We start from the raw sequence: 14,746 nt of genomic DNA on the forward strand, positions 1-14,746 counted from the left end.
CAAAATTGCTTAAATCACCTATCTTTCCCATTCTGACATTCAGTTTGGAGTTCAGGAGATTGTATTGACCAGGACCACACCCTTAAATGCATTGAAGCAACTGCCATGTGATTGGTTGATTAGATGATTGCATTAATAAGAAATTGAACAGGTGTTCCTAATAATCCTTTAGGTGAGTGTATTTTTATACACTGTTCAAATAAATTAAGGGAACGCGTAATCATCACAGTATAACACCAAGTCAATTAAACTTCAGGGATATCTATCTGTCCGGTTAGGAAGCATAAGAGATTGTGAATCAGTGTCACCTGTGTAAATGACAGTGACAAAAGGTGCTCTGCAGAGACAACAGCAAGTCAACCCCCAAAAAGGGAATGCTTTTGCAGGTGGTGGCCACAGACAATTGCTATCTCCTTATCCTTCCTGACTGATTCTACTCTAGTTTTGCATTTTGCTAGTGTCCTTGTCACTACTGATAGCATGAAGCTGTACCTGCTGCCCATTCTGGTTGCACAGGTACAGTAGTCCAGCTCCTCCAGGATGGTACAGCCATACATGCTGTCGCAAGAAGGTTTGCTGTGTCACCCAGTACAGTCTCAAGAGCATTGAGGAGATACCAGGAGACATCCCTTAACATGAGGAGAGCAGGACAGGGCAGTAGAATGGGCAGCAACCCAGCAGCAGGACCGGTATCTGCTACGTTGTGTGAGGAGGGAACAGGTGGCCAGAGCCCTAAAAAATAACCTCCAGCGGGCTACTGGTGTGCAGGTATCTGACCACCTGTCAGAGCCATACACACTACTGGGTCACATTATGAGTTGCCGTGATGAAATTTGAGTGGCCTTTTGTTGTGGCCAGCGTAAGGCACACCTGTGCAATAATCATGCTGTCTAATCAGCATCTTGATATGCCACACCTGTGAGGTGGATGGATTATCTCGGCAAAGGTGAAATGCTCACTAACACAGATTTAGACAGATTTGTGAACAATAATTGAGAGAAATAGGCCTTTTGTGTACATAGAGAAAGTCTTAGATCTTTGAGTTCAGCTCATGATAAAAGTGTTGCGTTTATAATTTTATTCATTGTATATTTTGTTCATTGAGACCCAATGGGTGATTTAAGTTCCCTTCATGTTTTTGAGCAGTGTATCATTTTTAATTGATTTAAATGTCTCATTTGTAATGCTCTCCTTATATATCTTCCTTCCTACATATCCAATCAGAATATTTCTTTGGTTGTCTCTTAGTAGAAATAATCTAGCTGGGCCCCACGCTCACTGGTTAGGCACTCAAGCTGTGAATAGAAGGCACCAGCCAACGTCATTGACACTGACTTTAATTACAGCATCTGTTTGGAATGACAGTAGAATCAACCAATCACAAATTGTCTTGTAATAGGTGGGACAATTGTATGATGCCTCAAGGCCCTAATTCAGAGCCAATTTTGTTTTCTCACGGCTTGAGCCTAGCTAGCTGGCTAACCTTTTGCAATGAGTGTATGTAACAATGGCAATGGCCGGAGTATCAGCCCTGGCTTTGATCTTAATCAAAAAATAACTTATTTCAGACAAGCTATATAAAACTGCCATTGGTTATTTTATAAAGAAGGACAAGAGAATGGACTTTTTAATTGATAATCATAACGGTGAGTGGACTTTTTGTTTTCTTCAACAGCTTGTTTTTGTTGCTGTCTCATTCATATCATTTTAAATATAATGTGTAAAATATTATTTCAACTTTAGATCACTGGTTGTGTGGTAAAAACAAAGGTTGTGACTTTGCAATTGGAAGTACTGTACTGGGTACAGAAAGTTTGAATGCCTGCAAAAACTCAACAACTTCTACAGGTGCACCATTGAGAGCATCCTCTCAGGCTGCATTACTGCCCGGTACGGCAGCTGCTCCACTGCTGATTGCAAGGCCCTCCAGAGGGTGGTGAAGTCTGTGGAGCACATCATAGGCTGCAATCTCAACTCCGTGCAAGGCATATACCACACACAATGCCTTAGGAAAGCACAGAACATGGTCAAAGACTACAGCCACCAAGGCTATGGTCTGTTCACCCTGCTGCCATCTGTTAGACACAACCAGAGCATCAGGACACACTTCCAGACTCACAGTTTATTCCTCCTCATATTACCCACTCTACACCCTTTAAAACTGCTGCTGGTTTACATCGTCATGTACGTGAGCCACACAGGCTTCCAAGTTCTCTATCTATATGTATGATGTCAGATTGTTTTCCGCAACTCAGGGCCTCGCTCCAATACGGTTCGCCGCTGGATTTAACCTTGGCCTTCTGGAAAACGTTACTGTAGTGCGCTTAACACAAAATCCAGACAGGGACCAATGGAGTATAATACTGCTTATGAGAGAGATTCCTACAGGCTGTGATGTGTTAATAGAAAAAAGTGTACTGTTCAAAATCGAGCCTTAGGGTTCTCCCTTGTAGGGGCTGAGACATCAGATGTTGTGACGTTACACATTGGACTCTTTTGAAGGACTGCTCAGATAAACCAATGCTACTTAGTTGGGCCACAATGATTGAATGGTCTACTGTGTCAAAGGCTTTGTGTCATCATTCATGACCTTAAAATACAGAAATTGGCCGATAACAGTTGCGATCAGCTTGATCACCCCCTTTAAATAAAGGACAAACTAACTGCCTTCCAAGCACTGGGAATTTCTGGAATGACAGGTTAAAAAGGTTAGAGATAGGCTCCACAATAGGCTCTAAGAAAGGATCTGGTGTATCTCTGGTGTATCTCTGGTGTATTTTCTTTTTTCAGTCCAGTTCAAGGAGTTTATTCGCTGCCTCTGACTAAGTGACTGCATGCAGGGAAAGGTGTTTAATGGGGCTGGATAAAAAGAGGGAGGTGTTTAAGGTATAATTGCATTTAAGGACCGGTAAATTAGGTATGGATAAAACTTGGGATCTTAGACTATGTCATAGGACCAGTGGAAGTAATATAAAGTCATTATATCAAAGCTCTACCACCATGTTTGATAGTGTGTTTATTCTCTGCAAACTCATCCTTAAGACTTTGGTGTGCGGGGCGAAAGAGCTCTATTGTGTCATGGAGGACAGAGATTTACTTTAAATCGTGGTATTGTAATATATATGTTTTTCTGTTTGATTTTATTTACAAGAATCCTCTGGGATGACGATAATTCCTATATTTTTTAGATACAATATGTTACTTGTTAAATGTATCCTCAGATACTTAAGATGTCAATGAGCCAATATGAAATCTCATGAACATTCATGCACAATGAACATTCTGTCTATGGAGAGCTAAAAAAAATGCGTAACTGATGCTAGGCTGGCACTTCCTACATCAAAGAGGCGTGGGGAGTGTACTGAGCAGGCGCCTGGCTGAGCTCTCGAAACGGAAGTAAAGTAAAACACCGTCTGGGGGGGTCTATAAAGAACATCAAAAAGAAAAGGTATTAATTTACAACATATTCTATGACAGCATCATTTCTATAGTATAAAAAAATCTGTTTAGATATTGCTGTCTTTTTGGCTACTGGCTCTTGTGTTTAATCAAAAAAGGGTCCTTAAGGCTTTAGCCAAGCGCTGTTGCTCCCTGATGCATGAACAATAGAGTGTGACCAAACTCACATATGAGGATAGCACATTCTATTTGTTTGAACAATAATTCGCTATCGATGCATGTCCTACGTTTTCATATTTTAGTGTAATTAATGAGAAATACGTTTGTTCGACTGGTTGTTGATTCTTCGTGTTTGAGGGAACTTATGTTGTGTTTACGCAGTCTTCGTGTTTGAGGGAACTGCTCTGTGTTTACGCAGCTCGAACTGTATCATCCCACTATATTGTTGACCAGTTTAAAAAGCAGTTATAGGATATTACTTGTCTAAATCCTCCACACTGAAAGCTTAGCTCCTTAGAACTGAAAGCTTGCGCATGCTAAGTCGACACAGAAAATAGCAGAGGCGTGCCAACGTTTCCTCTGCCCCATACTAAGCTGTTGGATTCTTGTAAATATAAATAGCATCGAGGTAAAGTTGGTTTTATAGCTAGACGGCCCACGGAGACGAGCTGTTGGTCTGTTTAAATGTGAGAAACAATGTACATTTCATGCATATTATAGGGATGGATGTTTCGTGAGCGAATGTTGTTGTCAGTCCGTGTTGAAATATTTTAGGGTGTGTGGGGAAAAACCCAGGGTGGATGTCTGATGCCCTTTAAGGGCCTTGACTGTCTCAGTGGCTTTTTATCTGTTTCGTAGAGCCATTCAATTCTCTCTCTCAACCTTCTTCACAAACTCCATTGGTGGGTTTTCGGGCTTTCTCCTATAACAAGGTTTACTTTACTTTACTTTTTTCTACTAACTCAAACCTCCCGAAAAGTGAAAAGTGTTTTTAAAAGGTGTGGCCCACTTTTACTACATTTGGGTTGAACTTAACTTGTTTTAGGTGATAGCAGCTTATTGGTAGCTTTTATAAATAGCTATTCGTTTAATTTAGCTAATTTGCCAGCTAGCGGGTGATATACTTCACCAAAGTTAAATATTAGCTCATCAAATTCAGAGTCGAGGCTTTCTGTACAACTAGAGTTTACAACTAAGAGGCGCTTAGTTTGCGCTTAGGCACCAATTACCATCTCTCCCAGACCACATTACCATCTCCCCCAGACCAAGTCCACATTAGCAATCATTGTATTCACATAAAAAGGAAAATTGCTAGAATGCGAATAACAAGGAATGTCTAAGTTCATAAATTTACTTGAAGTAATCCTTTGACTCTCAGGGAAAGTAGGGTCGAGCTAGCATGTTGGCAGCGTCAGAGGGTTACATTGCTCTCCCCCCACTCATGCAATTTGATAGAACTTTTAAGGACTCCAATTGATTGTGATATACCATATACATTTTGTGTGATCTCTGTCAGCTGTAAAGTGGACCTTTTCTGACACCTCCTCTGAAGACGGCTTATTGGCCTAATCCTTGAGTTAGAGAGTTGAATTATTCATCTTTAACGTTTAAACAGTTTTCCGTTAAAATTATAAGGAAACATTTTTTATATGTGTAGATTGTTGTTGGGATGACATCATCAAACCGTCAGATTCATGCTGTACTAGCCTCAGTGTGTCAAGTTATTAGGGTATACTGTATGGCTAATCATTGGAAGATGTAAAACTTTTTTTTTTTAAATGACGTAACTACATGTTAAAATGAGAAGGACAGGCTTAAGCACCAGACGGGTATGCATGCTATTTGTCTGATGAGTTGGTAGGGTAGAAAACGCAGTTACCTAAACATTTTCTGTTCTCAATTAGCCTATGCTACTGGTAGCTAGTATATAGCTTCTCTCGATTACATGCAGTGACAATTACTACCCATGTACTGTAGCTAATCAAAATAAACACTGATAAATAACAAGCAATAAGTTCATACCCGACATGTTCTCTCATGGTTTCCCTCATCACTCAAAAGAAATAAGTCCTCCCTTGTTTTTCTTTTACTAGCGGTTTCTATACCAGTTTTCTGATTGGCTCAGAAGTCACTATTAGTGTGTAGTAATTCAACAAGGCCAAGCGCTGAATGCTAACCCCTAGCCATGATTGATCTACAAAACACAGCATGAGCACAGCAAGAGGTGAGTTAGCAAGGCCTACAGTTGCTGCAGTGTGCACCTTTAGTGCATTAACATTAACCATAGCCAACAGCATCTACGTTATGAGAACATAAAAGGTTGCATTTCACTACACTTTAGCTTGAGGAATGGCTATTAAATATGTCAGTTGGCACTGTTAGCATTCCCCTTTGGGTTAGAGATTTGCTCAACTGTGTTGAAAACTAGCTAGCTTAAATGTTTGTTACTTTTCATGTACATTTATATTTAAAAAATACTGGTGCTACAACCAACATACTCCTTAGTTAGAGTTGGGTAATTCTTCTTTAACCAGGAAAACTTAAAGATGCCTTGTAATCCGTAAGGAATGGAAGTTGTTTTCAACTTTGAAATCCAGTAACAGTGAATGGCTTTTGAATGTCGTAATATGAAACCAATTTTACCTCTGTATTAAACGCTAACTCGTCCATTTAGTGTGTTGGTCTTCGTGTGTTCTCTGACATAAAACCTAACCAGTGGTTTGATCAGAAGTCCAATATGTTTGGGGTTTGGTGAAAAAAGGTAATGTATTGAGTTAGCAGCCAGTATACTCAAAGAATAAGGTACCTAAATAAAATATAATTTGTGAAACACACCAGATTAAACAGGTGTGGACTTTTTTGAGAAATACTTCCAAGTACAGGTGCATTTCAAAATGTTTTAATGATGAATGATAAACTTACCCTCCTCGTGGATGGTGTCATTGAGTGTCTTCTGGACAACTGTGAAGTCAGCAGTCTTCCCCATGATTGTGGATGCGTGTACTGAACCAGGCTGAGAGATTGAAGGGTCGTCGAGTTAATTAGCTGATTAGAGCTCTTCTCAGGTCAACATTTCTGTATTGTAAATTCTTTATTCTAATATTTTGAGATACAGAATTTTTTATTTCCATGAGCTGTAAGCCGTAATCATCAAGATTAAAACTAAGGCTTGAAATGTTTCACTTAGTGTAATGAATCTAGAATATATGAAGGTGTCACTTTTTGATTTGAATTACAGGGGGGAAAAAATAACTTTTCCACAATATTCTACTTTTTTGAGATGCACCTGTAAATTCTCAAGTGTTAAGAAGCTACTCCATAACCCCGCTTCTTGATTGTTCAGCTCAGAAACATGTCAGGGTTTTTGGATGGCATCCGGTGTGGAGACTGTGAGTGCAATGTGGACTGGGGCGAGAGGCGAAACACCATTGCATCTGTAGCTGCTGGAGTCCTGGTATGTTGTGCTCTATTGTCACGTTTGGAAATGTTATATGGCTGTAATCTGAGAAGGCAGATTATGGCTGTAAAAAGAAGGCAGCGTATTCCTAAATCATAATCCCTATGCTTGTAGTTCTTCACTGGTTGGTGGATCATCATTGATGCAGCTGTGAAATATCCAGACGAGGCGATTTTCCATCATGCCTATCACACCTGTGGAGTCATCGCTACTTTGGCCTTTCTCATGTAAGTTTATAGACCTATGTGTCAGTCCAATTTTAAGTCAGTCTCTTTAAACCCTACTGGAAAATAAATAGAAGCCTCTCTTTTGTTCTACCTAGGATCAACGCTGTCTCTAATGGCCAAGTGAGAGGAGACAGCTACAGTGAAGGTTGCATTGGACAGACAGGTATATGTATGAGATGGAAGAATCCTAGATGCAGAATGATCTAGATAAGTTCAGCTCTGAGCTGTCTGCTTCTGTGGGTGCCAATAGTATTGGCACCCACTCGCATTGTCTCAAAAAGTAATTTGAAATTGGCCACATATTTAGTCTCCACAAGTTTTTGTTTCAGAACCTAATCCCTTTTAAATTATAAAATAAACAGAGATTGTATTGACAAAGTCATTGACACCATTGACTCTATGCCATACATAGGCATTTCACTGTCAGTCTATACTTGCTAACAAAGCATTTGACTAATACAGTGTCATCTGATTTAGCTATAAAGTGTTGGGATTGTTTTGATCCTACATTAAAATAATGGACACCATTCTGTGTCTAATGGAAAAGGTTCATAATGATGCCCCTCAAAATGATCACAGTACAGTACGCAGTACACACGGTCCTGATTCACTGTGAAATGTTGTGTGCCATTGTTTTCAAACCTTAGTAATGCTGAAACTGTGATGCCGTTTCTGAATTCCTTTATGCACCTTGCCACTTGGTTTGCTCTTGGTGTCCACACACCCACAAATTCTTGAGTTTAAGACACAAATTAATCCCTCCACCTCTTTCGAACTTTGGCTGCAGGAGCTCGTGTCTGGCTTTTCATTGGCTTCATGCTGGCATTTGGCTCTCTCATCGCTTCCATGTGGATCCTGTTTGGAGGCTTTGTGGTGCCCAGTAAGTCCTGCATATCAGTCTTATTTTATAAAGCATTTTTACATCAGCAGCTGTCACTAAGTGATTGTTCAGATAACCAGTCTAGGAACCTTAAAAGAACAGGCCAAAACAAAAAATGTATGAGCAGTGGCTAGGACAAACTCCCTAGTAGGGTCGAAACCTAAGAAACATAGACAAGAGCCAGACTCTTTGAGTAGTGGCCAGTCCCTTTTCTGGCTCGACCAGTTGAAGATTGTATACATACTCGCCATGTAATTACTATTATGTGCCAAGCACATACAAACAAATTATGCTCTGTAAGTTGTTGTGGTTAATTACTTCAATGTACATTTCTGTAAAAAAAAAAATATATATATATATATTTTACAGAGAAAGCTATTGTGTATCCTGGTATTGCAGTTTTCTTCCAAAATGCATTCATTTTTTTTGGGTAAGTATTTTTCAAGGTACTATTTGACCTTAATTAAATGGCATTTACACAGTATTTACTGTAGTTTATGATGAGAAGTGACCTTGGAATCTTTTCTGGCCTAGTAGTACATATGTTTAATAAATGTATTAGTCTAAAATTAAACTTTAATACTTTTAACTACATTATAAATAACTGTTTGTTAGATACTGTGTAAATAAACAACCATTCTTTCCTTGCAGGGGCTTGGTGTTTAAATTTGGACGCACTGAAGACTTGTGGCAGTAAGGCAAACATGGTTTCTCTCATTGTTTCTGTCCACTGTTATATACAACTGTAGGCTTTGGACTGTCAAAACACTACCTTTCTTTTACTTGTTACTAAATATTCACTTTTTTGCAAAAAAAATTTGCTTTTTGATTAACATGTTTAATTTATCAGTAGTTTAATCTGCTGTACATATACACAATTTCCAATATTAAAAAGCACAATTAGCAATTTATCATCTCTAGTACAATGTTATTTTCTTTTCATTTTGTTTGGAGCCATTTTGTTACAATAATTTACCATCTTAAATTTTACATCATGGAAAGACACAGTAGGTGCTGATTCTTTTACAATACCAATTTGTGTACTCAAATGATATATAAAAAATATTTTTCATCAGGTTGAAAATAGCCTCCACCCCCACCCCACAATTTGTGACAGGTTTTTGTGTGAATATTGTCAATTATTAAAACATGCACTATCCCACTAGAGGTGTGTTTCCACCAAACTGTTAAAAACAAAAAGCAGTGTGTGATGGTGTAGTGCGCGTGGTACTTTTTTGTGCAATTCTTATTTAATGAATTTCTAGTGGTGAATGTGATTCCAGAGCATTTTCAAAACTGCTAATGCCACCTGCTCTCTAACCCTAAATGATGGGATTATTAAGGATAAAATAAATATTTACAAATGGCAACCACCAAAACCATCCATAGTCTTGTCATCAGAAAAAGACCCTAGATGGCCTAATCATCGGAAAGGACCATCATGCTCATCTCTATGCACTTTCACCACCCTGTGAAGTTCATGACTTATTTAATCTGTAGCCTAATAAACTGCATGCTTCCCCAAGTCCCATTGGGAGGACAACAGAACAAAATCATCACATGACCCAGGGTTAAAACAAATACAGTGCCCTCAAGAATTTATGCACCCCTTGGTAGAGATGGGCAGAAAAAAGACAATGAAGAAATGTAGCCAAATCTACAATCATACATTACCTCAATGCCAACAAAGTACTTGGACTTCTGAAGACTCAAGACAAGACATCTGGACCTCAGAACCCATTCCATTGATGTTTAGCAAACTTCAAGTGCTGATGTTTGTCTTGGTTTTCTTATGGCAAGACATCCAAATGGCTTGTAAGCATGGAAGTTATGTCTAATTGTAGTTTTTGTGGCGACTTTGGTGCCTGGGAACTCAATGAAGGTAGATTTAAGAATGCATCCCATCTGATGCATAAGGAGTCCTGTATAAACATTTTCTTTATAGCTGTTTTTGCTCACCTTTATGAATCGTTCAATAATTCTTGAGGGCAATGTGTATATATATATATATATTTTTGTTTATTGTTATTCTATCAAAATATCTGTATAAAGGCATTTCCATTGTCCTCTTTCTCAATGGATTTTACTGACATCAAAGCATCCCAACATGTCAAACAAACCAATAGTCTGTTGACAATAATATGCACGTCCTGTTTCCATCACACCTGTCGTGATGTTTTACAACATGACTTACCTCGCCTGAAAACTGTGGATGTAAGCATGGTCATTGATATACAAACATCAGAGGGAAATAGCAGGACTAAAACTATCTATGGGAGAAATAATTTTGTAATAAGTCTCTTACAATTCATTTTACTTTTGGGAAGAACTGAACCATGAATGTGGTCAATTTGTCTTTTTCTTAAAGTAAGAGTTATGTGGTGTCTGTGCTCTGACCCACATCTCTGTTGTCTATGTATTTGACTGCAATGCTTATATATTTACAGTACTTGTGAAATAACCACATGTTTTTTTTTTTACCTGCACATCCACGGCAGAATTAAACAGAATCAAGTACAACATCCAAGTGTGAGATGAGTCTTTATTCAAAATTTTTTGAAAAAAAAATTGCACATTATAGTGCAACTTTCACATTCTAAGAAACACAAAGAAATGGTATAGTTTGTAATTATGTGTTGCTCTTGAAACTTTATATTCTTCCTCCTTTTCTTCCTGCCTCTCACTTTACTACTGCTAGGTGGGGAAACTGCAAAATGATGGTTTGGATTAGAGAGAGAATAACAGTAGAGGCATTCATTTTCATCTTCTTTTGTGTTATCAGTGCTTGACACAAACAGAGCATTTCAGTCATTACGGAGCACATACCTCCCAGAAGGCCTGGTCATCAAAACATTTTTTGTCCTGAAGTGGCTTCCAGAAATTCCATTTCAGAAGGATGCCTGAGCAGGGACAAACAGGTTGTGGTTAAAATTCCAATCCTCCTGCCCGAGAACATGTACAGTGCTGTAGAATGTCCCTGGCTATTGAGAAGTCACCTGTTATCAGTCCTAGAACCATGCTTAGACACAGGGTGATAAGGAGGGCGCAAATGTGGAACAAAGCAAATCGACCAGCCCTGAAAAGATACATAATCAATTTTAAAAGACATCCAATATCAATTTCTAAACGTCCTTTCTACAGTATTCATCTTAAATTGTTTGCATGTACCAACTTTTCTCTATTACAGTGCAATGCCATTTAAAATGTGGCCCCAGTGCTCTTTGAATCCCTTCAGATCCTGAAAACACAATTGCTTTGAATGCCGCTTACGTTGTGAGATCATCGGAGTTGGTGATCTGTAGGAGAAGATGAACCATCCACCCCAGGATCCCAGGCAGACCATGAACACCAAGGACTCCGCAGGTGTCGTGGCACTCAAATGCAAAACGTAGCATTGGCTAGAAGACATGAGCAGTAACACAGACTTCTCGTTATTCTTATACGATGGAAAATCATTTATGAAGCTCATGGGCACATTGTGAACTAATTTATTAGTACCTTAATGAATCGAGATCCCAAGGTTGATATCAGTGCAGCTGCAAACCCAGTCACCATGGCGACCCATGGCGGATGAGCAGCTGACATGGCAACCCCAATTGCAACACCACCAGCAAGAGTACATCTCTGGATGTGAAACTAAGAGATGTTTTAATTTCACCATTATTTATACAGGGAAATCCACTGAGACCAAGGTTATCTAGGTAATCTATTAAATTATGAAATGGTTATTCTAGTCACCATACTAGTTATTACTATTACACACTTTGTTACTTTATTATCACTATTCCTGCCTTTCAACCATGTCTTTCAAATATAAGTAATTACCAGGTTGAGTTTCCCCTGGGGACTGGTGAGAACTGAAAAGCCAGCAGCTGTGACCGCACTGACTGCCAGACTCAGGTAGGTGCTGTAGACAGCCATCAGTTTCCTTCCCCTGTCAGGGTGATCTAACTCTACCAGGACTGAGTTAAAACTGGGCCAGAACATCCACAGGAACAGAGTCCCTGGAAGGAAAGAGATGTACCAACCAGAAGCCAATGGTCCAATTACTGAAAGTACAGCTCTTTTGTCAACTAATTAAAGCAATTGATTAGTAGAGCGATAACATTTCAACTTACCCATAATGGAGAACAGACCTGTCTTGCGGTCAATTTTCTCTTTCTCGTGATATTGTTCGGATCCCTTTCGGGAGAGGACCCATGACAACATCAGTCCAAAGAAGGCCCCAAAGATGTGGAGCAGCATTATGGAATTCAGAAACCGCACCTGTGTCAGTAAATCATGAGTACAGTCAAAAACCCATCATCATGATAATTATTTTTATCAGCTGTACACTTACCTGTAGGAATGTTTGGAGTAGCCAACCATTCAACACAAAGCCTGAAACCTCCATCAGGGCAATGAGAAGGAGATGAACAGGATTGGTCCTCCCAAAGACTGCACCTATGGCAATTAGGGAGGAAGCTGTGCACATCTCTGCAACAACCAAGCTGGCCCAGACACAGGAAAGCGGCACAATCTTTAAAAACGTGAACTGGGACCTACATTTTGGAATGTTGTCAAATCTCAAAAAGCAATGTTTAGATTCAACTACACTATGGCTCAGTATTGAATGAATAAGAAAGATAAATATTTAAGTCAATTATGCCTTTGTTTACCATACACTGAAACTTGGAAGGATTTTGAAATACCTCCTCATATTTATCCATATCTTTCCTCTGTAATACAAAGACTCCAACCCATTAAGGATAACTGCCCACTGGACAGCCATGGCTGCAACAAGGAGGTTAAATCCTATGGCACTGAAACTGGACCGCACCAGAAATGTGCCCAGAAAGCCAAAACCCAGAATCACCATCCCATTAACATCCTGGAATTCTGAAAGAGAGAGGACACATACTATTGTCAAGTGGGAATGAAAATGGGGATGTCAATTCTGTATCATTTAACTTTTTTACCAGCCTACTGCCAGCATAGAAAGCCTGACTTGCCCTTATTGCCCTAAGAGGTGATGTATGGAAGTGAATTATGTTGGGTTGGCTGACACACATTTTATTTAGGCTATCACAGACCTCTGAAAGATTAGATTAAGAATTTTTAACAGGAAGCTTTATTAGTCTATCTGCAACCTTGTTGGCTGTGCCAGTGAAGTCACTTATCACTTCAAACCAGAGTCGGCAGCCCCTCCCTAGCCTCTTTTGACTGTCTCTTTTGCTTTCATAACAACTTCTCATAATAGCAACAATTTGGAAAATTACAAGGTCTTATTGATGTTACCGTGAAAATCTGTATTAATGCATCCATTTTCAACATTCAACTGCATCAAAAACTTTTATTTACTCCTGTTTGTATAATTTGTAATTTTGAGCTCTAGGATGCTCAGTCCTTACATCAGGCTATCAGTTTGGTGGCATATCTTTCTATAAATGTTTATTTGGGATTTAAAAAATAATCCCATGGGTAATATTTGTTTCAATTATCTGTATGCTGTCTCTAATTCCAAGTAATATGCAAACATGCGGAGGCACAGAACGAAAGTAAAAATGTTGTAAATATATTTTTTGCCCCTAACAAGAAAAACACCCTGGGTAACACTGGTATTTCTTTGCTGTCCACACGCAGCATTACAGTGAAAAAGCGGTAGCACAGAAATAAAGATGATCTTCAGGAGATGAGTTTATCAAGTTTTGTTCTTGCATTTCATCCCAGTCCATCAACTCTCCAAAACGTAAATGATTTGTAACTCACCTGAATAGTGGTTTCTGAACACTTGTTGTTTAATTTCTAAATATTGTTCCATGTCAACCTTACAAAAAAATATTACGATGAATCCAGTCTGTAGGAACAAGAGCAGTGGCGGCATGCGAGAACGGAGACTCGGTGCGTATTGCGGAGCCATATCCGCGCGTATACAATAACCAAATGTGTCTGCGCTGCGATACCCCTTCTAGTTCAACAATAATGCCCCGCTTTTGGTCAAGGGAGCACAAGCTACTTGGGCGGGGTGGTGTGACCGCTCTTCTTTTAGGGGGGTATCTAACGAATCTAACTCAACCACCCACAACCACATTCACAGCACGTTTTCTCAAATCCTTACATAGTGTTCTCAAAACGGTTAAAAACACATTAAAACAGATGTTTGATATTTGTTAGAAAATGTTAAATATGTTAGAATATTTAGTCAATCCAAACACAGTTGATTGGAGTTTTAACTGAAAACTAACCCAAGTGTTGTACACTGTACCCTTCGAGAGAAACGGCGAATGTGTGAAAGAACTCCTGTATCAATATATCCTGGTAAGATGTCTGTTCAATAACCAAACAGGGTATTTAAACATAATGTAAGGTACTGTAAAACTATGGATTTACAGTTTTTTTTAGAGAGTAATGGAGATGGAAGCCAGTCAAACAACACATAAATTAATCTTTGTGGGTGAAGCTGGATTCAACCTGGCAAAAACACGCCGCATTGGAAGCTATGTGACTGGATAGAGAGCCACCATGGATGTCCCAGGCCAGAGAGGAGCTAACATCATAATGTGTGCAGCATTGTCCAGTGATGGTTTACTGTTAAACAAACCACTCATTAGCCCCTACAATACACAGAGGCTAGTGATTATACTATACTTGTTGATGTTTGTTTGTTTTTGTTGAAGTCCTGGAATTTGGGTAAACTCGTTTTTTGTTTGACCTTATTATTTTTCAAACGTAAATTTTACTATATGCAAAGATGTAGAAAAAATTACGGATATTCCTTCAAATTTCTGATTTTGTGATTCATTC

The 14,746-nt window shown here is 39.1% G+C and overlaps 2 protein-coding genes across 3 annotated transcripts; one reads left to right on the top strand and one right to left on the bottom strand.

Annotated features, from left to right (window-relative positions):
* The first annotated feature begins 3,327 nt into the window (after nucleotides 1-3,327).
* tmem50a (transmembrane protein 50A) lies at nucleotides 3,328-10,486 on the top strand. The gene is made up of 7 exons (XM_010879245.5): nucleotides 3,328-3,448; nucleotides 6,743-6,853; nucleotides 6,971-7,083; nucleotides 7,179-7,246; nucleotides 7,871-7,963; nucleotides 8,333-8,393; nucleotides 8,615-10,486. Exons 2-7 carry the CDS (start codon nucleotides 6,752-6,754, stop codon nucleotides 8,658-8,660), a joined length of 483 nt encoding a protein of 160 aa, XP_010877547.1. The 5' UTR covers nucleotides 3,328-3,448; nucleotides 6,743-6,751; the 3' UTR covers nucleotides 8,661-10,486.
* Nucleotide 10,487: 1 nt separating this feature from the next.
* rhd (Rh blood group, D antigen) lies at nucleotides 10,488-13,943 on the bottom strand. 2 transcript variants are annotated; one of them, XM_020054390.3, is made up of 10 exons: nucleotides 13,712-13,943; nucleotides 12,655-12,841; nucleotides 12,303-12,453; nucleotides 12,082-12,229; nucleotides 11,789-11,925; nucleotides 11,462-11,599; nucleotides 11,234-11,361; nucleotides 10,960-11,039; nucleotides 10,790-10,863; nucleotides 10,488-10,670 (listed from the first exon to the last, which is right to left on the bottom strand). In XM_020054390.3, exons 1-10 carry the CDS (start codon nucleotides 13,860-13,862, stop codon nucleotides 10,644-10,646), a joined length of 1,221 nt encoding a protein of 406 aa, XP_019909949.2. In that variant the 5' UTR covers nucleotides 13,863-13,943; the 3' UTR covers nucleotides 10,488-10,643. The 2 variants fall into 2 exon arrangements, with proteins under 2 accessions (XP_019909949.2, XP_010877550.2); XM_010879248.3 differs by having other exon boundaries at nucleotides 11,789-11,967.
* Between the last annotated feature and the right edge of the window lie 803 nt (nucleotides 13,944-14,746).

The sequence above is a fragment of the Esox lucius genome, chromosome 15, assembly GCF_011004845.1.
Source record: "Esox lucius isolate fEsoLuc1 chromosome 15, fEsoLuc1.pri, whole genome shotgun sequence".
Classification (NCBI taxonomy): Eukaryota; Metazoa; Chordata; class Actinopteri; order Esociformes; family Esocidae; genus Esox; species Esox lucius.